General features: G+C 39.7%; 1 protein-coding gene across 2 annotated transcripts; it reads left to right on the top strand.

Moving 5' to 3' along the window:
- Positions 1–108: 108 nt before the first annotated feature.
- chuk (component of inhibitor of nuclear factor kappa B kinase complex) lies at positions 109–17,650 on the top strand. Of its 2 annotated transcripts, none has more exons than XM_008437477.3 (22): positions 109–214; positions 704–822; positions 2,640–2,734; positions 2,868–2,985; positions 5,634–5,703; positions 5,793–5,881; positions 5,963–6,052; positions 6,221–6,345; positions 6,713–6,820; positions 6,937–7,072; positions 8,065–8,262; positions 8,612–8,714; positions 8,808–8,931; positions 9,919–10,070; positions 10,162–10,223; positions 10,314–10,423; positions 10,521–10,570; positions 10,646–10,751; positions 10,888–11,035; positions 14,112–14,248; positions 15,121–15,220; positions 15,940–17,650. In XM_008437477.3, the coding sequence occupies exons 1-22, from the start codon at positions 190–192 to the stop codon at positions 16,003–16,005; spliced, it is 2,331 nt and encodes a 776-aa protein (XP_008435699.1). In that variant the 5' UTR covers positions 109–189; the 3' UTR covers positions 16,006–17,650. The 2 variants fall into 2 exon arrangements, with proteins under 2 accessions (XP_008435699.1, XP_008435700.1); XM_008437478.3 differs by having other exon boundaries at positions 119–273.
- The last annotated feature ends 8,166 nt before the right edge of the window (positions 17,651–25,816 follow it).

The raw sequence follows: 25,816 nt of genomic DNA, 5'->3' as shown, positions 1-25,816 counted from the left end.
AGTAGGCGTACAGATTTTTGGCGTTTCACCTCACCGCTAGCTGAGGTGTCACTGAACGCAACACTGCTTGGTATTCTAGTAGCAGAGCCGGGCTCGTGTTACGCTGACCGAGGTGTCTTTGAACGCAACGCGGCTTGGTTTTGTCGTAGCACAGCCAGAGCCTGTGTTGGGAAAGTCCACAGAGCGTTGATGCGCTGCAGCGACCTGAACACAGGTAGACACTGAAATATTTCTTCCCCCTGCGGGCTCATGACTCTGTCGTAGGAACCAGAGGTGAGTCTCAAAGCGATGTTCGGTATGTAAAATTTAGTAAAGCGGTTTTTACGGGCCTCGGAGCTTTCGATTCTAATGTCAGAGAGAGCTAGTTACGGGCTCCGGCTATTTCCTGGTGTTCACTGGGATTCTGTTGCTCTGCTAGCTAGCTGCTCGCTGGTTAGCTAATGTCGCCTGTCAAGGGGAATTTATACCCGTTGTCCTACATTTCTTTTTTGTCTAAAAATAGAAATATTATTGTTGCTACATCGACACACAAGTCCTATTTGATATTATTGTTGCTACGACAGGAAAACGTTTCACAGAGTAGCGCTGTCCTTGTGTTTGGTAGCTTTGTTTAGCTAGGTGTAAACTGCCAGGGCTGTTGTAATCCTCGTAACCTCAAAGTTTGTTGTTGTCATTGCTCCATTGTTGTTTATGCTTGTTGCAGCTCTCCCCACAACAATGGAGAAAGCTCCCTTCAAGCAGACCCAGTCCTTCGGGGACTGGGAGCTGAAAGAGAGGCTGGGGATTGGAGGCTTTGCCCATGTTTACCTCTTCCAGCAGTCTGTGAGTGTCATCATCACCTTAACTGACTCCTTATAAAGTCAATATTTTAGACTTTAATTTTAATTTCCTTTTATGCAGCTACTCAGGAAAAATATAAGTGCCACTGTTAAAATGCCAAGTGGTTGTGAAGTAAAAAATTAGGCCACATTTTAAAACGTTTTCCTTCTTTTAATGTGAATTATATATGGTTCAAAATGATTTACTACATGAACGGGATTTTTGAGACGAGGTATAGAAAAAATAACTAATAAAACCTGCTTTCACTCATTTTTGGTAGGAAACTGATGTCTATTCCCATCATATATCACATCTATACTTGGATTCACTGTGATTCTGGAAAATAAATCCTGCTTCATTATTTATCATATTGTCATATATCGAGATAAATATAAGAATTTTGATTTATCGTTGTCACGATAAATTCATCCCAAAACTGTCCGTATTATCTGGATTGTTATAGTTTCAGTATTTTCTGTTAATTCAATGACTTTATCATTATATGTCAATGACTTTGAAAATATGATTAAATGAAGTCACAGTAAGCTGGTGTCCAGGGTTTCCCCCAGTGCATTCTAAGCCTGGCGGGCCACCAGGTTTTACTTGGGCCCCCACCAGTCTAAGCATTGCTTATTTATTTTAGTTTTTAAAAAAATATTTGCATTTTTTAAGACTTTATATTTGGAATTCAAGGCATTAATCTTCTAGTAACACATAATTATGAAGTCATAATTTCAAATTTCCTGTCAATGTTGAAAATGTTTTAACTCAAAAGCATGACTGCCCTAGCGCCTCACCACTGGGCTTAGCAAGTTTTCTGGAGGAAACCCTGTTGTCCTAAAGAAGCATTACAATTTGGTGTGTTTCTCAAGAGTACCGTTTGTGTTTGTGGGGCTAAAATTGCTACATCATGCAGTCACAGCCCTGCAGTTACCAAGAAAATAAGTAATTTGTGGTTTGTAATGTCACTTTTATCGTTATCACAATAGTACCCCAAAATATTGTTGTAACACTTTCAGTCTGTGTTGCCTTCCCCTAGCTCTCAAGGCTGGTTTAGAAAAGTGAAAGCACTTCCATCTGAAGAAAAGCAACCCCAAGTAATTCACTGTGGGTGTGGTCTCCTTAGTTTTGGTTTTTGGGCAGCCTGTACTTTTAGGGATGGTGGGAAAGAAATTCAAGAAAAAGTGACGGTGGTTTCATCCGATCAACACATCCTCCCACAGGATTTTAGATTATTTTAGCCTGGCCTGGATGTTTCCGAATGAGTAAAATGATTCTGTCTTGAATTATATTCCTAAAACCAGAAATGTGGAAAATGTAGGATATTGTTATCACATGTAGGAGAAAAACAGTGTCAGTTTCATCTTGTAGTTTCTATTTATTTTGGAGAAATGTCTAATATTCCTAATGTCGTTGTTGTCCCATATTTTCTCCTATTACCAACGGCTGCTTTCACTGAACCATAACACTATCATCCTTTGTATCTTCTCTACAAACATCTGGCTCCAGTTAAAGGTTGCCTATGGGCAAACATCAGAAAACCCTTCTTGGATTGCTGAACCTCACTTCTTGTTAATCAGATCCTCAGTAATGTTGTGTTTACCAAAAGAAGATCAAATGCTGAAATTGAAATAATCTCCTCGGTTGTTGTTTTGGTTTCTGTTACAGAAAGTAATGCTAACTTCATCATGAGCTGGAAAATGTTTCCTTTCTCAAGGCAGTGAATCCTCCCCAGATCCCTCTGCTGATAAAGTTTAAGACACCAAGTGACACAGTGTTTCTCTATGATCTGTTTTTATTTTTTTTATTATTTTTTTTAGGAAACAAATGAAAAAATAGCAGTGAAAATGTGCCGTCTGGACCTCACACCAAGGAACAGGGACAGATGGTGCAGAGAAATACAGATTATGAAAAAGTAAGTCATTTTTAATGTCTCGTCTTCGTTATCTGAAGCTGTCTAGTACTCAGCATGATTATTTAAAGTGATCTGATGACATTCAGATGAAGATGAAGTTACAGATGGTCTATGCGTCGTCTCTCTCACTCAGGCTGCATCATAATAATGTTGTGACTGCAAAGGAAGTCCCAGAGGACATCAATGCCATCGCCTTAAACGAGCTTCCCCTCCTGGCCATGGAGTACTGCTCCAAAGGAGACCTGAGAAATGTGAGATGTATTTACTTCTACTTGTCTTTTTTTGTGACTTTCACCACAAGTTGATGTTCAGACAGTTTATGATGTAAACTAGAAACATGTTAAGACATTGTTCCATCACAGTAAAGGGGGAAAAAGGACCCAAACAACTCGTAGTAGTTATATATGCATATTAATAATCCCATATTTGTTTTGCGATTTTGTTTGTTTGTTTTGAGTTAGAAAAAAAATTAAGTTACGAGACAAATTCTTTTTTTCTTTTTGCAGCAGATTTATCAAAATTTAGGTTTCAAATCAAAAGAAGAATAAGAAAACAAAAGATCAACATTTCAGCATTTTTTGTAAGGAAAACTAGATTTCTACGTCAGTAAAAGTATTTTTAGGAGATTAAACTAAATACTTAAAATCTGGTGGATGATGACGGTTGTTTTAATTGCACCTGTTTTGATGCATAAGTAGTGTTAATCATATACATATTTAATTTTCTGTTTCTTTTAAACTTCCAGCCTCTCTCAAGTAACAGGAAGCATTGTTTTTCTCTTGTTTAATTAGTGTTACGTTTTATTTAATTCACAAGAAAGGAAAATGACGAAGCGATTCACTGCTGAACACCAGGGCAGATTTAAACACGCAGAGTCTTTACTAATCTTAAAATAGGTGAGCAGAAAGTTTAGCCTGTTTGTTTGCACAATTAAAAAGGAAAGTATGAGGATATGACAGAGGATTGTTTAGAGGAAATGCTTAAATATGCTTCGGAAGAAAAAGGTGTGACACACAAACACATTTGAGATTAAGAGGATAATCTTAATTTGTTTCACTTTAGTTCCCATCTAAACCCTTTAATGCATCAGAACGGCGCATTTTCTCCTCTCTGTAGAAAATGGATCATAATCAGTGCATAATAAATTAATTTAATCTTGAAACTATCTAATTTTCTTCCTGATTTTCTATTGTTATTGATTTATTGTCTAGTTCTAATTATTTGGGGGATTTTATTTATTTTTTTGACCAGCTGAACGTCGATCAAGGTGTAAAATGCATTTACTCCAGTCATCAGCTGGTCTTTCAGTACATTTCTGTCATATTTAAGCATCACAGAGCAATGGTGCAGTTAGTTTATTGAATCCAAGCAATTTTATGCTTTTTTTTTTTTTTTTTTTTTACATTAAATTTGATAAATTGATCTTTATGAAAAGGCTCTTTAGCTTCACACCAACATGTCAGCAGTGGCAGAAAGTTTCAGATGTGTTGGTTAAAAATTGCGAGACACAAAAGTCTTGAACAATTGTTATGCCTTACCTTTTAGTGACAGGTTGCTTATTTTATCCTGTTTTAGCTGAAGCGTCCAGACACGTGAAAACCTCTGGAGGTTTTTATAAACCTGTAATCTGTGGCACTAGACTTAGCGAAAAGCAAAACCAAAACCACAAGTCTCCCCGTGCAGCGAGTGAAAATCTCTTCCTGAGTCTGTCTGTTCTGAGAAATATGTTGATCAGCAGATTCAGATGCAGATGATAACAGGCTGAGGATGCGGCACAGCAGCTTTGTGTTTAAAGCAGTCAGTGGGTTTGGTCAGCAGCCTGCATGTGGATCCACACAGACCTCAGTGCTGTGTGGGGGATTCCCCTGGGGAAAATCCCACACATCTTTCGCACACTAGGGCTGCCCATTAAACCACACTTCTTCTGTTCTTAGGTTTTCTTACAGAAAAGTATGGGATCTCATTTCAGGATTTTCAAGGAATATTATGGAAAAGTAAAAAATCGTTGATTCCCTCAACCTGTTGTCTAAATTTTGTGTCTTACATCTTGTTGCTTTTAATCAAAGTTTGGATTTCTTCCTTCTTTGTGCCGTTCATTTATTGTCAGCTTCCTTCTTTTGCTTATTTCTATGCATCCATTCATTCTTTCCATCCTTCATGTCCTTCCATACCTTGTTTTACTGGTTTTCACGAGTTACCAATTCAAATTCTTGCCCTTCGTAGAAATATCTGCAATAAATTCAAGGTTTCCCACAGAAAATTTGCTAAGCCTGGTGGTTGGGTGCAGTCATTCATCCAGCGGCCTGTCATGTTTTTGAGTTAAAAAATGTTTAAAGTTGACAGGAATTTTGAAAATATCACTTGATAGTTATGTGTTATTGGAAGATTAATACCTGAACACCAACTATAAAGTCTTAAAAAATGCAAACATTTAAAAAATACTTAAATAAAAAAGTAATGCTTAGCCTGTTGGGGGCACAAGTAAAGCCTGGTGGCCCGCCAGGCTTATAAAACACTGAGAGAAATCCTGAAATTCACAGCAGACTTTTTTTTTTTTACCTTAATGTGAAGGACTGAGAACTCTGGGAAATTGAGTCTTGAAAAGCCTGGATTTTTCATGTATTATTCAGGATCTCTGTATTCTGCAAACCCAGTTGCAAGACCTTTATGTTGTTTGATATGAAGGGAGAAATAATGGTTTCATTATGGATCAGAACTATAATCTACAAGGAGCTTTACTTTAGAGTGAAACGCCAACCCAATTTGAATAATTACTTGGCTAATTCATTTCTTTACCGTCTTCTAAATACACTTCCATTAAAACATTTGTGCATCATGTTCCATTGAGAGGATAATCCTCTCCTGACGTACTTTGTGTTGTGTTGTTAACCGACCACAGGTGCTGAGCAAACCTGAAAACTGCTGCGGTCTGAAAGAAAGTGAAGTGCTTTCATTACTCCATGACGTCGGTACGTCCTCTTACTGTTTGCACCCTTTGCATTTCGGGATGTATTTTTAAAACCTCCTCACTGAATTTAATTGCCAACCTCTGGTCCAGGAAGTGGCATTCAGTATCTGCACGAAAACAAGATCATACACAGGGACCTGAAACCAGAAAACATCGTTCTCCAGGACTGCGGTGGAAAGGTAAAGTACCGCATGTCTGCTCTAATCTTGGCTCTTTCTCTAAGTTTTGGCATGACTGTATCATATCTGCATCTTTTGCAGGTGGTTCATAAAATCATTGACTTGGGTTATGCCAAAGATCTGGACCAGGGCAGTTTGTGCACTTCCTTCGTGGGAACTCTTCAGTACCTGGTGAACACCTAAATATGTGCTAATCTGTGACACATTTGCTTCATTTGATGAATTTTGTTCTAAGTTTCCATGTTTTCTCCTTTAATGATGCTGACAGATTCACTAAGAATCAAACCACAGAGTCATTGGTGTAACAGTTTGCTGAAACCAGCTCCTCTTCCTCTGCAGGCTCCTGAGCTGTTTGACAACAAGCCATACACGGTCGCTGTGGACTTCTGGAGCTTTGGAACGATGGTTTTTGAATGCTGCTGCGGTTTCCGTCCCTTTCTGCACAACTGGCAACCTGTGCAGTGGTAAGATCGCCTCATCGATCGTCAGACTGTAATTAAAATGAATTTGTTGGCCCGATCTGGCATCGTGACTTAGATTCGCAAATTAAAATGGAAAGAATTGTAAGATTTGATTAATCCACACCGTCACACCAAAGACTGTAAGGATCCAAATCCAATTAGATTCTGGCTAAACTGGATTTGGACAAATGGATCTGTGTAGTTTAATGTAAAGAAGGTAGATTCGACTTTTCCTTGAGAGTTGTAAACTGAGAACTCTTCAGTTTAAGGGCTTATCGTTTTCACCTTTAGAGGCATGAAAGATAAAATTAAAATCAACTCTTTTCCTCCTCTGTAACTGATCAGGTGGCGTTTTTTTCTTGCTTTGCAGGGCTGGCATAGTGAAGAATAAAGGTCCAAAAGACATCATGGCCGTAGAAGATTCTAACGGTGAAGTCAAGTTCTCAACACATCTTGCTCAACCAAACAACCTCAGCAGGTTAGCGTGCTAAAAGAAAACAATAGTAACAATGTCGGCACTGGAAGTGCTGTTCTCTGCAAGATGCAGTTTTTGATGTGTTGCTTTCAGTGTATGTTTCTCCCCATGTGACGCAGGACGCTGGTGGAACCGCTGGAAAACGTCCTGCAGCTGATGCTGAAGTGGAACCAGGAGCAGAGAGGCGGTCCAGTGCAGCGCGCCTCAAAAAGACCCATGTGCTTTGAGATGCTGGATGACCTGCTGAACATGAGTGTGAGTTACCAAAAGACCTGGTTAGCATAATGGTTGTAATTATAACAGCAACTTTATGCTGTGGGTCATTAATGAAAACCTCAGAAGCGGATTTGTATAAATGTTGTTATGGTTGTCAAAAATAATCAATATCTCCATGTAATTGAGACTAGAATAAAAATAATTGTTCAAAAATACTAATTTGGTTACATTTGCTACACTCGGCCTCTTCCCAACATGTTGCTGTTTCCATGGTTTGAGCTCTGCTGTCATGGCGAGTACAGCTGGGGAAAAAAACATATTAACCGACAAAGCTAACAAACTATTGCTATGAGGCAATAGTTTCAGACACGAGGGGGAGGGGGAGGGATGCTGAAGAATGCCACATGCTAGCTGCGCTAATGCTAGAAGCTAACTCTACAACTTTAATGTTTGGAAGCAACTTAAAACAGTCAGAAGTGAAATTTATTTGTATCAACATTGAAATGCAAGCGCACGCTAAAGAGAAGCGGTTATAACAAAATAATTCCATAACTAATTTATAGATACAAACTTTAATAAAGAGGAAAGAGAGTAGAATAGAAATGTACCATCAAGTTATGAAAGTTTGTAAAGATACAAACTTTAATAAAGAGGAAAGAGAGTAGAATAGAAATGTACCAGCAAGTTCAAGGTTAAGATTCAAACCGATGTAAAATATATTTAAAATAGAATAAGAGACTGTGCCTTTATTAATATTATATTTTGGCCAAACAGGGAAGTTTCATTTTTAAATTATGTGTTTTAACCAGTGAGGACTGAATTCTCCACTACTTAACTAAAGGAAGCTGAAATATTGCCAGAATGTAAGTAATTATTCAGAAAGAAGCCTGAGACTTAAAAATGTTGCCTTGCCGTAATTTTTCTTGTCTTGAGTTTGAAATTTTAATAGCGTGACGATCCAAACTCTGGGTGCTCTGTGTGTCCTGGCTGTTCGCTACACTGCTGTTAATCTTCTGTTCTCTGGTTTTCAGGTCGTCCACATCCTGAATATGACCACAGCTCAGGTCCTTTCCTTCAAACTGAGTCCAGATGAGAGTCTTCACAGTCTGCAGATGCGCATCGAGGCCGAAACCAAAATCGAAGTCGTCAACCAGGAGCTGCTGCAGGAGACAGGCGTCTCTCTGGACCCCAGGAAGCCGGCCAACCAGTGCGTCCCATTGGACGGAATGGTGCGTTGGTTAGCAGGACAAAGCCTTAGCCGTGTGACAGACGGCTGATTGGTCAGTACAGACCTTCAGCATATGGTTCTATGACGGCATCGACAATAACAACTGAAGTGACTTCTGTAGCTCGAGAAGAGAACAAATTAAGTTATTGCTTAAGTCTAATATCTACTTTATTCCTTAACTTAGTTCTGCATCACTACATTAGACTGCATTTATTTATTATATTGCCTTCTTTTAAATTAGATATTTACGCTTTCCAATTAAAATATAGAGGTAAATATTTATTTTATTATCACAGTGGCTTCATTAACGTGGTTTGTTTAATACTTTGTCCTTTTCTCCTGCTGTGTAGCGAGGGTGGGACGAGTACATTGTGTACTTGTTTGATAAGAGCATCACCAACTACTCTGGTCCCCTCAACGCCAGACACCTGCCTGACAGAGTCAACAACATCGGTGAGTTGCCTTTAAGTAGCTGTGCTGCTTCATGAAAAAAAACTAAATGGAGCTGATTGAGACCAAGTGTGTTTTTTTTAAATTTATTTCTAGTCCAAGATTCGAAGAAGTCGCTGCCTCTGGTTGAGTTGAAGAAAGTTTGGGGTGAAGCGGTGAACTACATCTGTGGTCTGAAAGACGACTACAGCAGACTCTTCCAAGGCCAGAGAGCTGCCATGTGAGTCGTTATTCAGCTGCTGGCGGCCACCTTTGCCTCCAGGAACCAGGTTTACACTTGGTAGAAGAAAGAAACTATTGGTTCTGGTTGTAGCACCAAGTACTGATTACAATTACCAGAGATTAATAATGTAATAAAATGAAGGAGGCGATTAATTTTGCTAATTTATTTTTTTAAAGGTAAAACTCATGTAGATATATTACACACAGTGATTTATTTCAAGCCTTTGTTTTAATGATTATGGCTTAAAACATATTAAACCTATTATTTAGAGAAACTCCTGGTGTACCTATTCCTCTGTATTCACTTTATTAGTTTATCTAGAGAAAACGACTCATTACCTTTGATCAACATTATCAGAACAAGAATCCAGAAAAACCCCTTTCAGTTTATAAACCACTGTCTACTTATTCTTAAACATTTTGTTTTTATTTTTTCTCTTTCATTTGGTTTGTTGCATTTCTTTCTAATTCATGTAAAGCACGTTGGATTGCCTTGTTGCTGAAAATGTGCTTATATAAGTGAAATTACCTCACATAAAACCAAACAAAAACAAGTAAGATATTATTTCAAACGGTTATGAGAGACTGCTGACTTGACGGATATTGACTCCGTCCACGAGGAGGGGAGGCTACAAAAGGTTATTATTAAAAACCTGGATTGTTCAGAGTGTTGAATCCAACCATACTGATGGAAAGTTTAGTGTAAGGAAGAACTGTGGCAGGAAGGGAGTCGGGGATTTTCCAGGATATGGGAGACGACTGGGCAAAGGGAAAATAAGTATTATTTTTCCAGATCAAAAGAAAATTTAAAATTTTATTTGGAAGTCAATTTCAGGATTTGTTTCTCAATATATATATTTTTTAAGCATAAAATGAAGCATTTTTCTGCAGTAGTTGTTCTAAACAGCTGAATACCTATAGGTGCGTGTCTCTGTACGTTGGTGCTTCTTCTCTTTAAACAAACCCTCTGTGTTTCTTCCTGCAGGCTGAGCCTCCTGCGCTACAACACCAACCTGACCAGGTGTAAAAACAGCATGTTCGGCTTCTCTCAGCAGCTCAGGGCCAAGCTGGATTTCTTCAAGAGCAGCATCCAGTATGACCTGGAGAAGTACAGCGACCAGATGCACTATGGGATATGTGAGTTTCCTGTGGCGGCTGCATTGTTCTCATCTTGGAGCTGAATCACTCTGCTGGTGTGTGTTGATTAGTGCCCTGTGTTTGTCCAAAGCGTCTGAGAAGATGCTGAAAGCCTGGCAGGAAAATGAAGAAAGAGCTGCTACCTTTGCACAGGTAATGGAATAAAACAAACAAAACTTTATTTAAATGTGTTTAGTTTTTAATTTAAAGGCTCTTTCTGTCTGTGGTGGTTTTCTCCTGCAGGTGGCAGAAGTGAGCCATTTAGATGACGAGATCATGGCTCTGCACTCCGAGATCGTGGAGCTTCAGAGGAGCCCATACGCTCGGCGACAAGGAGACAAGATGGAGCAGCTGTGAGGGTTCAGGCTGAACATGAAGCAGTTTAAAGGTTCAGCTGATAAAAAGCTCCAGAATGAAGGTTTTTAAACATTTAAATCTGTTTTATTCCAGAGAAGGAAAGGCAATAGACCTCTACATGCAGCTGAAGAGGACATGCAAAGGTGGGGATTAGCTTCCTTCCACAAACACTAATGTTCCCTAACTAAAATTTCATTTACATTTTTGATTTTCCTCAGCTGCTGACTCGGATGGCACCAGCGACAGCTCTGAAATGGTGAAGGCCATCATCCAGACCGTCCAGAACCAGGACAAGGTCCTCAAAGATCTGTACACCCACCTCAGGTAGGAGCAAGCACCAGATTTTCTCAGGTTATTTTAACAGACTTTGTGTGAATATTCATATAATAGTTTTCTTGTTTAGGGAAAACACAACTGCATTTTACTCTGCGTCACATCAGTCTTTATTTTGTGTGAACAGCAAAATCCTGACTAGCAAGCAGAAGATCATTGATTTGTTTCCACGGATCGAGAAAACTCTGGAGAGCATCAAAGACGCGGACAACACCGTGATGCAGATGCAGATCAAAAGGCAGAAAGAGTTCTGGCATTTACTCAAGATCGCTTGTGTGAGTAGATTCTGGTAGAAACTCTGACAAGTGAAAAACCACAAAGTGCTTTCCAATAAAAACAAACATAAAAGAAAATTTAAAGACTGAAAAGCCAGTCTGAATAAATGAGACCTTCAACTTCGTTTAGAAAGAATCAACTGACTCAAAATGGAGGCAAACTATTCCACTGTCTGGGTTCCTGCGCTCTATACGATTTAAAATGTGTTTTGAGGAAAACAAAACTCCAACCTGTTGCTGTTGAGTTTCCAGAACCAATAATTCTCAGAGTTTATCTGCAATATGTCACAGAGCCGTTGTTGCAACTAAAACATTTTATCAGAGGAGAACTTTAAATATTCATTTGGTCGACAATATCAGTGGAGCTGAATATCATCAGCGTAGAAATGATGGGACACTTCAGAAAACTACCTGATTGTTTGTCTGACAGGATCTGGTCTATGAAAACACTAAATCTTCTGCCAGAAAGGTCAGAGTTCAGTCACACAAAACAAGCTGAAGTAGCCATGGTCATCCACTGGGTGGCAGTAATGCTGCAGTTGAGGCAGAACAAAAGGTTCTCTGGGTTCAGCCTTGAAAAGGTGCAGTCCAGTTCTTCAACACATCCGGTCTTCCAAATGTTTCTTCCAGATGCTTCTTGTTTTTCCACTTTCTTATACAGTAGTCCATAACACTACTTATGGACTAACGATACTGGGTTTAGGATGGCAAACTTATTGCTAAAAGTTCTAGTCTTAAGAAATGTTGCAAACAAAATGAAGGTACCAAAGTTGACAGAACTTTGATTTAAAGACTCTTCATATAATCTATGATTTTCTATTTCTGATTCTGACAAACCCAATAGTTCAAGATTTTGAAATAAAGGTGATCTAAGTGATTTGACTAATGCAGAGGTCCCCAAACTTTTTCCTGTGAGGGCCACATGACATTTCCCTTCTCTGGTGGGGGGCCGGAGACAGTTTGTAACAGAAAAAGTGTGACGATTGCGGGATTGCCTAAATGTAAAAATGTATTGTTTTCCAGAAAGCACAATTAAATAACATTCTCTGGGTTCTTCATAGAATAAGTCAGGAAATAAATAACACTATTAATGAAATAAATAATAACCAAATAACCCTCTCTGGGTTCTTCACAGAAAAAATCCAGGAAGGACTATAGTCCATATTTTCCCAACTATAAGCCGCATCGGACTATGAGCCACAACCCCAAAGGTTTTATTTTTGTTGTTGTTTTTTTTTTAACCAGTAAACATACACATATAAGCCGCAGATATCCCAGGTTTTTCACAACGATGCAGCAGCAGCAGAGGGGGGCGGACACCCAAAATTTTAGTCATAACAGGTCAATTGAATATTACATTTATTACGGTTGAAAAAGAAAAAGTTGCCAAGATTAGATTTAACAGAACTGATTACGGTAGTTTCCAGACGGTAACTGTAACAGTAAAAGTGCTGATCCTTCGTGTTGCTACTAGCATGTGCTAAATCAGTGGTTCACCTTTTTATTACCGCGGACCGGTCAAGACTGGGAAATTTTGTTGCGGCCTGGGAGAGGGGGGAGGGGGATGAACAGTCAGATGAGGCTTCTGCAAATTGGTGTTCCCGCTAAATACTGAATATGCCCAATTTGGGTTGTCTTGGCCCTTTTATCGCAGACTGTGGGGTTTTTCCTGACTTGGAACGAGAATGAAACCTGCTGAATGTGACAGGTAGCCAATCAGAAAGCGCGGTGACGTCAGAACAGAGGGGAATCCCAAACAGCTGACATATGAGCCAGTCCGGTGGATATCGGAGATCATATGTGGAAATGTTTATTATTAAATCTAAAGGTCATTATTATGTTTATTCAGTTAAAAATGTTAACTATGAAAAAACATATTCGCCTCCAAATCATAGTGCAGCAAATAGAGCGGCTGCTCCCGTCGTCTTTTATCCACCGCCTTTTCTTTATGTTACATCTTTTATCTCTTAAAATGACTTCACACTACACTTCTACATCGTCATCCGTGTTTGGTTATTCTAAATTCCCGCTATGTTGGGGGTTTTACTGGATTATCCTCTGGAATCAGGATGTTCGTGACTGGAATCAGTTCGTGTTGCTCCTGCCTTGGAGACACGAACCGATCGAACCTGTTGGACTTTTATCAGCTCTGTGGTCACAGGTTTGGAGAATCGGCCGACAAATCTTAAATCTTTCCATCTAAACCAGACTTAAGACTGACAAGCTCAACTCATCTCCTCTCAACCGCTGCCCAAACGCTCTGACTCTGGTCGCTATGGTAACGTTTACATATCCCTTCAAAATAACTGAAGCGCCACATAAACGAACATTTTACTTTCGTGAAAATTATAACTAAATATATATAATGACTACTGGGAGCCCTGAGCTTGTTTCTCTGCAACCAGACGGTCCCATCTGGGAATGATGGAGACAATGACACCTGAAGTGTTGCTTATATCCACAGCCTACTTGGTCTCTACGTGGCGAAGCAGCTTGAAGCTTCATTGCCTCATTAGCAGTCGGTCGCTGCATGTTATGCAGAGCGGCTTGTAATGTGGGACTCACCTACCGGTTCGGGATAAATCCATTCTCCTGTTTCTTCTCTGGGCCTTTTCCCCTTTGCAAAAAAACTTTACAAAGACATCTGATCTGTTTCTTACTCATTTTGCTGCTTTTGTGGGCTCAATGTTGGCCCACAAGTAACCGAGACTTTCAAAAGAAGAAAATATGGCAGTTAAAAATGTGTAAGAGCAATGCATTGTCCTTGATTAACTGTTTTCTTCAATTTCTTAACAAGCTCAGGCAAAAAGAATAAAGGTTTTGGATCAAACTAATTCAAAAAGAAGGGAAAAGAAAACATTAAATAGTTCAGATTCTTAGCAAAATGATTTTTAACTTGTCCAGTGAGAAAACAAAGTGATCTTTGGAGTTGTGCATGGGGATCATTTAAAGAAGAAATGTCGAGTTCAAACGGCTTTTTGTTTTTCTGTCACACAGATATTTGGCCGCCTGTGTTGTTGATGGAGGGTGTTCATGTTTGTTGTTGCTTTGTTGGTAAAACGGGTCGTTTCCTCAGGCCCAGAACTCGTCTCGGAACTCCATGGCAGCCAGTCCTGAGTCGTCCCACCTGCTGCAGGTTTCCCAGTGGTCCCAGTCGGCTCAGCCGGTCAGCTCCCCTCATCCCCTGACCTCCCTGCCCGGACGCAACGACAGGTCGTTCAGTCACTCAGCACCAAAACACATCTGGTGAAACTTCAGTTATCTAATGTTTGATCACATAGTTAAATAAAAATCACTTGTTTTACTTGATAAGCAGCTTTAAGTTTAGTTAGATCTGCACTTGTAATTCTCAAACTGGGTCTAAAAAGCTAAGACAGCAGTAAAACTTGAACCTTTATGGGCCTCACAAACAAAAAGATGCCAAAGTTAAACACCTGTGCTGCTTTGGACTTTTTCTGAGCATATTTATTTCTATTTGAATAATCTTAATCAAATCTACATTTAAAACCTTTGCTTTCCATTCTAAGTAGTTGAGATGGTTAAATTTAAGTTATAATCAAAGTTAGAAGAGGAAGATCCACAAAAAGTGCAATGCATCTTGAAGGATTGGACAAAATGAAGATAAACAACTGTTGGCAAAAAAAACACTTTGATTCATTCAGAAATGTAACATTAAAATGTTTTAATCTCGCGGTCTAGATTTTAATTTGAGCATAAATACCGAGGAAATATTACATCTGATAAACTTTTAAACTAAACTTAAAATATAATTTACCAGATTTGTGGATGGTAAATTATATCTTAAAAGATAACTGTTGCTAAATAGGTAATTAACAAATGTTATCAGTCCATGTACTAATGAACAACTTAACATTTCTGAAAAACCTGATTTCTGTTCAAGATCGTCCCAAACTGTGCTTTATGCCCAAACATCCAGAATATTTTACCAAAAATGTTAGAAATGTGGAATTTAAGCCTCTTTCTGTGAGCAGACGGGCGGCTGTTCTCTCTTTGGGGTTGTTTGTTTTGTGGGTCTCATGTGACTAAACTGAGGCTGATTTAGTTGTTTTTTGTTCATCGTTCAGTGATGGAGCGCCTCGACTGCTACAGGAGAACCAGAAGTACCTCAGTCAGCTGACCAATCTGATGCAGGAGGCCGCAGACGAACAAGCAAAGAGCATAGTGGTCAGTTCATGGTTAACGTTTTGTTTTATGAGAGTTTTCATCTGTCATCTATGCAGATTTCATTTAATTTATTGATTAAATTAAATGAATTTACTTAAAATTAATTGATTTAAGAATCAAGTTTCACCTAAGAGTGTCAAGCAATAAAACAAATGCAAAAATTAATTACGTAAACACAAAAAAGGGTTAAAAACATAGAAATGCTGCATCCTTAAGCCTTGAAGTTTAGGTTTTAAAGGGAAAGTTTGTGTTTTTTCAGAGGAGGATTTATGAGCTGTAATCATTTTATATCAGTCAGATCATTTGCACAATATTCATGGAGAAATAGATCAGTCATCCACTTTGTTGCACAGCTTTTATATTTCAATAAATGAAATCATCAATTGAAAAACATCTTCTTTTTTTTTTAATTTACTCTGGTTATTAAAGTTAAGTTGATTTAAATGAAACATTTTCCCACAACACTGTAAATAAGTTTCAGGTTGTGCTTTGAATTACTGAAATAAAGTTTTTGGTGTTAATCTAATTTTACAATAAAGACCAAAATAGTCTGTCACAATGACCTGTTCTAGATTTTAGATTCAATCTCCTTTAATCCAAAATGAAAAGAGAAGTTACGACTCATCACCTCTCCCCAGGAAACCATTTAATCTACAAACTGTTTGTGTTTTTTTTTTTTTTAAATAGAGACATTGATTTCTTTTCTTTTCTCTTTAAAGGAGCAGGACTGGAGCTGGACAAAATATGAAACTTTAACAACAAAACTAAAGAAGCGAAACGCGTAATGCCGCCTCCTCCTCTCCCTCCTCCTGATGTTCGGACCGCAGGCCGTCGGCTTCATGCGTTGTACAGCCGTATGTGACTCGGGAAATCCTGTTTAGGAAACGATTTCCTTCGTTTTGCTCGGTGGTGTCTGTCTTCTCCCATCATCCCACACGGTGGCCGGTTTGAGAAGCGAGTAATCCTGTTTTTATACCAAGAGAACAACGAAGCCGTGTCTGTTCTCCTCTTCGTTACGCTGCACAACGTCCCGTCACAGAGCACCGGTTTGTCTCCGCCGTCGCATCGCTGAGCAAACTGTAGCGCCGGGCGTGAGGGTTCGTGTTGGCGGCATCCAGAGGAAACATGGGAAATAAAAGAAACAGGAAATGTTCTGGGCAGAGACCTGGGAGGGGACGGATTGAAGAGGAGATTAAAGCACTTTGATACTCCCATGTAGCCTCTCTGTGAAGACAAGCTGCCGAAGCCGCGGCAGAAATCACCGACGCCACAAAAACAGAAACCGTTAGTCTCTCTCCATCAGTTTTGTATATTTTACTATCAATGTTTTCGGGGGTTTACATTACGTGTATGTTTTTAAAAACTAGTATTATATATCCTAAGCAAAGGTGTTTTGTCATATGTGCCTCGTACATGGCTGGCCATTGTGTTTATACATTGTCTATACTGTAAATGTCTTTTAGCTACGGTAGAGAGGAGGCGGGGTTCGGTGGACCGGAGGGTCTCTGCTGCATTCACGTCAAACGGTTGAGTCGATCGGACGCATTCAGTCAGAATCTCCCATTAGAAACACGAGTTTGGAGAGCAGAACCTCCTACAGCAGGGTTTCTAAACTAAACACGAGACAATCAAAGATAAATTGAGGAAAACGTTGAGGAAAACCGAGCCACCAAAATTTTGTTTGCTGGTTGGACTCTCCCTTCATAAGTTGCATAAAAGCTGTCATCACACACTCTGAATAATTACAATCTAGCTGAGCATTTTTATAGTTTGGAATAACTGGCACTTTGATTTTAAACCTTATAATATAGATCTGATTTTATTATTTTTAAATCAAGTTTGGGTTGCTACGTCATATACTTTTGCGATGAGTATAGATTTCTAATTTAGTTTTTCCTGATGTATGTTTATGGGTTTTTTTAGCTTCAGCATCACTGTCATTACTGAAGGCATATCCTAAACCCCAGATATATTATTGGCAAACACTAGTCTCCATGTTGGTTCTTTGGGAGCAGAAATTAGGTTGTTTCACTAAGGATTATAATCTGACTAAAACACAGACACCTGTGGTTTTCCTCAACTGTTGGATGAAAATAATCTGAATGTGATTTGTGACGTGGATGTGAATGCACATAGTGACCCAGAACAGAAAACATTTTAACGTATTGGTTCTGGTAACTGTTTGGCTGATTTGGGCCAGAGAGAAATAACATTGAGTTGTATTTATGGAGTTAAAGTGCAATGGCTTTTCTTTTTGTTCAGTTTTGTATTTATGTATCTCGATTCATTTTTTTTGTTTGTTTTTTTCCTTCAGAGTTGAATATTGTTTTCATCTGCTGGTTTAAATTGTATGTTAAGTTTTTGGAGATTTCCTTGAATGAAGATGAAAATGTTGACCAGGTAATAAAAATAATAAATCACTTTGACACAGTTCTTGTTTTAAGTTTCTCCTTTGGGTTGATGTTCATTTCTTTACAAAACTACTCAAACTTTACTATTTTATGCGATAGAGCAAAATAAAATAAGACTTGATTGTAAAGCTAAAGGAAAATTGTGTTCAAATTGTCCATTTTTTTACTTAAAGTTAAAATATCCAAGTTTGTAGTTGGGGAAGAATAAAGGTTTCAGAGGAGGAAAGCTGGAGTTTCCTCAGCAATCTAAACCTCAAAATCCAATATGGCTGCCTTGGTGATAAGCAGAGAAAAAAATTATTTTATACTTCTGAAAGTACTTTAGTCAATACTGAACACATATTTTAGATAATTTGACAGTACAAAAATAAATTCATAATTGGCATGTATTGCTAAAAGCAGTTCGCCTGGTTACAGCAAACCTTGCTGGTTTTCCGTTTTGGAAATGGATCACCACTAAGCTCAGATTTATAAAATATAGCTACTTCTATCTTCTACCATCACAGTTAACATAACATATGTACCACCTTTAGAACCTGTGTCGTAGTTTGAGGAAACCGGAGCAAGGTTGCTGGTTCCAGCCGTTTTCCGGATCTGAAATAGGAAGTAGGAAGCGTTGCCATGGCAACATGTTCCTGTAACCAGGGGTGAAAGTAAGGCGGTACGGCAGGGTACTGCGTACCCCTAAAAGATTTAGCGGGGGTACGCAGTACCCTCAAGAGGAGCGGCTGTCTGCTGTAAAACATGAATGGGTTCACTGTGCAGCTGTGAGTTCATCCACTAATCAGCCGTGACTGATTAGTTTTTCAAGAACAATCTAAAACAGACAATCAGTTAATAAATAGCTTTCTTTCCTCATTTCATATTGTTTCTCAACTGTTCGTGCTTTGCTAGAGCAGCGGTGCAACATGTCGATCGCGGAAGGTTTTGACTCGATCTCGGCATCAGGAGACAAACTGAACGTCGCCAGGACGCTGAGAGCAGCACGTTCTCCACTGACTCCTTATCAAAACGTTCATAACTTTATTAAAGAACAACAAAAAATCAACATAACGTATTCAAGTTAATGACACAATAACAATAATTTCAGTGATTATTGTGTCAACAAGGTGTTGCGCAATTCTGTGCGTTTCGGTTTTATTACCAAAATAACGAGCAGAGCAGGAGTTTAAAATGAACTAATCAACCACCGCTGTGTTCGGGGGAGCGCTTATTAATAATAAATATCAAGCCTGCAAACCTTATATTGTAACGGACTGAATGTTGTGTCTTTAACATAATCTCGGGTCGGCTTGTGGAGCGCAGGAGGTTGCTATAGCAACCTCCTGCTATGCTTAGTGCTGTGCTTAGATGACAGAGACCGAGAGTGAAAAGGTGCGAGTGGTTTAGAGTTGATCAGCTGTTCGGGTTGTTTTACCTTATTTTACTTTTGCATTGGCTCATCACAGCCGCTGTAGTTTTTGAACGTTCAATAAACGACAAACTTTGACTAATTACCTCGTTCTTTGTGAGTATAAGTCATTTACAACAAACAGTGGCGCAACTACACATTATTCAGGTGGATGCGAAAACATAGATCGGCGCCCCCCCCCCCCCCCCCCCCCCCCCCGTCCCCCCCCCCCGACCGAGGGAAGGAACGTCAGGGTGAAGTAGCGACGCTCACAAATGCATAAATATATGCAAATCCAAATGTATGTCAGTTATGACATCACTCTCTCTGTGATGTCATAATATCATTCTCTTTTGTTATGACATCATAAAACTGTCTCTAAGTACTTGAACTTTCCCAAGACCTTTCATTCGAGCACTGGAGAAAGACTGGAAGAGACGTTTCAAATTTTAAACATGGATAACAACCTGAGAGACGAAATTGAGGATTTTTATATAAGAGTTCAAAGGAGGAGGGTAAGAAATTTGACCCAAGAGGAGTTGCTAGGAGAAATAGCAGAATTGATGAAGACCATTAAAAAGTCTTACAATTTAAATGAGTCAGACGAAGAAGAAATGGTGGACGCGATTCTTCGAAATTTAAATCGAGAAGTGCCACAGCAGCAGCGTGCAAGCTGGAGTATGTGGAACTTTTTGACAGATTGTGGAGAGTCCTTCGTGAACGGGTTGGGTTTTGGCCTGGGTTTTGGGGCAGCTGCAGGCATAGTTTTCATTGTATGTACAAAACTTCTGTCCTAAACTGTCCTGTCCTCTTCTGAATCTGGATGGTGCTTGAGGGAGGGGTTCCCATCGACCTGATCTTCAGTTGCAGAACCTGGCTCTTGGGACGTGGAATGTCTCCTCTCTGGTTTCTGCCTCAAGTGGAGGAGTTTATGTATCTGGAGATCTTGTTCACAAATGAGGGGAAAAGGGAGCAGGAGATCGACAGGCGGATTGGGGCAGTGTCTGCTGTGAAGCAGGCGCTGTACCGGTCTGCAGTGGTGAAGAGAGAGCAGAGTCACAAACAGAGACAGCTCTCGATTTACCAGTCGATCTACATTCCCACCTCATCTTTGGTCATGAGCTTTGGGTCATGACCAAACGAACGAGATCACGGATACAAGCGACCGAAATGGGTTTCCTCTGCAGGGTGTCTGGACTCTCCCTTAGAAATAGGGTGAGAAGCTTCAACAACCGGGAGCAACTCAGAGTAGAGCCGCTGCTTCTCCAAGTTGAGAGGACCCAGTTGAGGTGGCTCGGGCGTCTGGTAAGGACGCCTCCTGGGCGCCTCCCTGATGAGGTGTTGCGGGCACGTCCCACCGGGAGGAGGCCCCAAGGAAGACCCAGGACACGCTGGAGGGACTATGTCTCTCGGCTGGCTTGGGAACGCCTTGGGATTCCCCCCGAGGAGCTGGAAGAAGTGGCTGGGGAGAGGGAAGTCTGGACCTCCTTTCTAAAGCTGTTACCCCATGACCCAGAAACAGCAGAGGAAAATGGACGGTTGGACAGAGGTTTTTGTTATCATGCAGTTTCTAAAGGTTCGGCATGTAAGAGGGTGAGGAGGTTCTAAATACAATTTTACGGATGGTTTGTCACTTTCACTTCTTTTGCATGACCTGTGGAGGGTCAAAGGTTAAGTTTTATTCACCTATTAGTTGTTTTCTCTGTTTAATTCCCTGAAATTGATTCACTTACCTGGGGATTATATTGTTTCTTCGGTGGAAACTGAAATCCCGGATACGCCTCGCTGTTTTTCTGCAAAAAAGGAGGAGAAAGGTTCAATTCCAAGCCTCTGTCTTTCTGCATGGAGTTTGTATGTTCTCCCTGTGCATGTGTGGGTTCTCTCCGGGTACTCCGGCTTCCTCCCATAGTCCAAAAACATGCCTGACAGGTTAATTGGTCTCTCTAAATTGTCCCTAGGTGTGAGTGTGTGTGCATGGTTGTTTGTCCTGTCTATCTCTGTGTTACCCTGTGACAGACTGGCGACCTGTCCAGGGTGACCCCGCCTCTTGCCCGGAACGTTAGCTGAAGACGGGCACCAGCAAGGACATGGGTGTACCAAAAATGGATGGATAATTAATTATTAAGTTTACATGTTCTCCTTGTGTGTGATGGGTTCTCTCCGGGTACTCCGGCTTCATCCCATAGTCCAAAAGCATGACTGTCAAGTTTATTGGCGTCTCCAAATTCTCCCTAAGTGTGTGGTGTGTGTGTGTGTGTGTGTGCATGGTTGTTTGTCCTGTGACTTTCAGCTGCCCCCATCCTGGCCTCTCTTCGATCCGCCAGCCCTTTCTTTCCACCACTGACTCTCATCAGCCCTGCTGATCTCCTTGTGGACTCCTCTGACCGGATCATCTTTTCCAGCTCTCCTCCAGGAGAACACCATCACCAGTCCACCATGGGTTACTCACTTCTGCCTCATCATCCGGCAACCTCGCTGTGCCCATTGGGGCATTGTCGAGATAGACAAGAACCAAGACCAAAGACAAGACCAAGACCAAGACCAAGACCAAGACCAAAGACCAAGAACAAGAACAAGAACAAGAACAAGACCAAGACCAAGAACAAAGACCAAGAAAAAGAACAAGAAAAAAGACCAAAGAACAAGACCAAAGACAAAGACCAAAGACCAAAGAACAAGACCAAGAAAAAGAAGAACAAAGTACAAAGAACAAAGAACAAGACCAAAGACCAAGACCAAGACCAAAGACCAAAGACCAAGACCAAGACCAAAGACAAAGACCAAAGAACAAGAACAAAGACCAAAGAACAAGACCAAAGGACAAAGACCAAGACCAAGACCAAAGGACAAAGACCAAGACCAAGACCAAAGACAAAGAACAAGACCAAAGACCAAGACACAGACCAAAGACAAAGACCAAAGAACAAGACCAAAGAACAAGACCAAAGAAAAAGATGAAGACCAAGACCAAAGACCAAAGACAAAGAACAAGACCAAAGAACAAGACCAAAGACCAAGACAAAGACCAAAGACAAAGACCAAAGAACAAGACCAAGGAACAAGACCAAGACCAAGACCAAAGACCAAGACAAAGACCAAAGGCAAAGACAAAGACCAAAGACAAAGACCAAAACCAAAGAACAAAGACCAAAGAACAAGAACAAGAACAAGAACAAAGACCAAAGACCAAAAAACAAGAACAAGAACAAAGACCAAGACCAAAGACAAAGACAAAGACCAAAGACAAAGACCAAAGACAAAGACCAAAGAACAAAGAACAAAGACCAAAGAACAAGACCAAAGGACAAAGACCAAGACCAAAGACCAAAGAACAAAGACCAAAGACAAAGACCGAAGAACAAAGAACAAGACCAGAGACCAAGACCAAAGACCAAGACCAAAGACAAAGACCAAAGACAAAGACCAAGAACAAAGACCAAAGACCAAAGAACAAGAACAAAGACCAAAGAACAAGACCAAAGGACAAAGACCAAGACCAAAGACAAAGACCAAAAGACAAAGACCAAGACCAAAGACAAAGACCAAAGGACAAAGACCAAGAGCAAAGACAAAGAACAAGACCAAAGACCAAGACAACGACCAAAGGACAAAGACCAAGACCAAAGAACAAAGACCAAAGACAAAGACCAAAGAACAAGAACAAAGACCAAAGAACAAGACCAAAGGACAAAGACCAAAGACAAAGAACAAGACCAAAGACCAAAGAACAAAGACCAAAGAACAAGAACAAAGAACAAGACCAAAGAACAAAGACCAAAGAACAAGAACAAAGAACAAGACCAAAGACAAAGACCAAAGACCAAAGATCAAGATCAAGAACAAAGACCAAGACCAAGACCAAGACCAAAGACAAAGACCAAAGACAAAGACAAAGAACAAAGACAAAGAACAAGACCAAAGACCAAAGAACAAAGAACAAAGACCAAAGAACAAGAACAAAGACAAAGACCAAAGACAAAGACCAAAGGCAAAGACCAAAAGCAAAGACCAAAGAACAAGAACAAAGAACAAAGAACAAAGACCAAGACCAAAGACCAAGACCAAAGAACAAGAACAAAGACCAAAGAACAAGACCAAAGACAAAGACAAAGACCAAGCCCAAAGACCAAGCCCAAAGACAAAGACCAAAGACAAAGACAAAGACAAAGACCAAAGACAAAGACCAAAGAACAAAGACAAAGACCAAAGAACAAGAACAAAGACCAAAGAACAAGACCAAAGGACAAAGACCAAAGACAAAGAACAAGACCAAAGACCAAAGAACAAAGACCAAAGAACAAGAACAAAGAACAAGACCAAAGAACAAAGACCAAAGAACAAGAACAAAGAACAAGACCAAAGACAAAGACCAAAAACCAAAGATCAAGATCAAGATCAAGAACAAAGACCAAGACCAAAGACAAAGACCAAAGACAAAGACAAAGACCAAAGACAAAGAACAAGACCAAAGACCAAAGAACAAAGAACAAAGACCAAAGAACAAGAACAAAGACAAAGACCAAAGACAAAGACCAAAGGCAAAGACCAAAAGCAAAGACCAAAGACAAAGACCAAAGAACAAGAACAAAGAACAAAGAACAAAGACCAAGACCAAAGACCAAGACCAAAGAACAAGAACAAAGACCAAAGAACAAGACCAAAGACAAAGAAAGACCAAGCCCAAAGACCAAGCCCAAAGACAAAGACCAAAGACAAAGACCAAAGACAAAGACAAAGACCAAAGACAAAGACCAAAGAACAAAGACAAAGACCAAAGAACAAGAACAAAGAATAAGACCAAAGACCAAGACCAAAGACAAAGACACAGACCAAGAACAAAGACCAAAGAACAAAGACCAAAGAACAAGAACAAAGACCAAAGAACAAGACCAAAGGACCAAGACCAAGACCAAAGACCAAGACAAAGACCAAAGACCAAAGACCAAGACCAAAGACAAAGACCAAAGACCAAGGAACAAGACCAAAGACAAAGACCAAAGACCAAAGAACAAAGACCAAAGAACAAGACCAAAGACAAAGACCAAAGACAAAGAACAAAGAACAAGAACAAAGAACAAGACCAAAGAACAAAGAACAAGAACAAAGAACAAAACCAAAGACAAAGACCAAAGACCAAAGATCAAGATCAAGAACAAAGACCAAGACCAAGACCAAGACCAAAGACAAAGACAAAGACAAAGACAAAGACCAAAGACAAAGACCAAAGACAAAGAACAAGACCAAAGACCAAAGAACAAAGACCAAAGAACAAGAACAAAGACAAAGACCAAAGCCAAAGACCAAAGACAAAGAACAAGACCAAAGACCAAAGAACAAAGACCAAAGAACAAGAACAAAGACAAAGACCAAAGGCAAAGACAAGACCAAAGACAAAGAGCAAAACCAAAGAACAAAGACCAAAGACAAAGACCAAAGAACAAGAACAAAGAACAAGAACAAAGACCAAGACCAAAGACCAAAGACCAAAGACAAAGACCAAGACCAAGACCAAAACCAAAGAACAAAGAACAAAGAACAAAGACCAAAGACAAAGACCAAAGAACAAGAACAAAGACCAAAGAACAAGACCAAAGGACAAAGACCAAGACCAAGGCCAAAGACAAAGAACAAGACCAAACCCCAAAGAACAAAGACCAAAGAACAAGACCAAAGAACAAAGACCAAAGAACAAGAACAAAGACCAAAGAACAAGACCAAAGGACCAAGACCAAGACCAAAGACCAAGACAAAGACCAAAGACCAAAGACCAAGACCAAAGACAAAGACCAAAGAACAAGACCAAAGAACAAGACCAAAGACAAAGACCAAAGAACAAAGACCAAAGAACAAGACCAAAGACAAAGACCAAAGACAAAGAACAAAGAACACGAACAAAGAATAAGACCAAAGACCAAGACCAAGACCAAAAACACAGACCAAAGACAAAGACCAAAGACAAAGACCAAAGACCAAGACCAAAGACAAAGACCAAAGACCATGAACAAAGACCAAAGACCATGAACAAAGACCAAAGAACAAGAACAAAGACCAAAACCAAAGACAAAGACCAAGAACAAAGACCAAAGACCAAAGACAATGACAAAGACAAAGACAGACAGATAGATAGGCGTTGTCTATATATATATATATATATATATATATATATATATATATATATATATATATATATATATATATATATATATATATATATATATATATATATATATACATACACACACACACACACGCACACACACACACACGGACGGACGGATGGATGTGCCCATTGGAGCGTTGTCTAGCTTCATGGATTCTTCACGATCTTGTTTCATTTATCCCTATAGTCTGCGATATATATATATATATATATATATATATATATATATATATATATATATATATTATCCTGTTATATTTATTTATTTTATTTATCCCTATAGTCTGCGAAAGGATATATATCCTGTTTACTTATCCCTATATTCTGCGAAAGCGATATGAAACTCCAGATTCTTAAGATTAAGATTCACATAAACCGTGTTATAGTCGGAGACAAATATTGAACTTTTAGTTGTTCTATCAGTTTCTGTCCAGCAGAGGGCAGAGTTAACCTTTTTTGTTTTCTGGGCTTCACACTTTCAAACCGGAACAGTCAGCTGCTCGGTTCAGTCAAGGCCATCGACTCCTCTGAGAAATACTGTGATCCTAAATCTCCTGCAGAATGTGTCTCTAATAAGCAGCTGCCTCCACTGTGAGCTGTTTTCCCACCTGCGTGGCTTGTGAGTCGCCATGAAT

The sequence above is a fragment of the Poecilia reticulata genome, chromosome 19 (genome assembly GCF_904066995.2).
Source record: "Poecilia reticulata chromosome 19, P_reticulata-male-v2, whole genome shotgun sequence".
NCBI lineage: Eukaryota > Metazoa > Chordata > Actinopteri > Cyprinodontiformes > Poeciliidae > Poecilia > Poecilia reticulata.
This window is presented reverse-complemented; position numbering and strand designations above follow the sequence as displayed.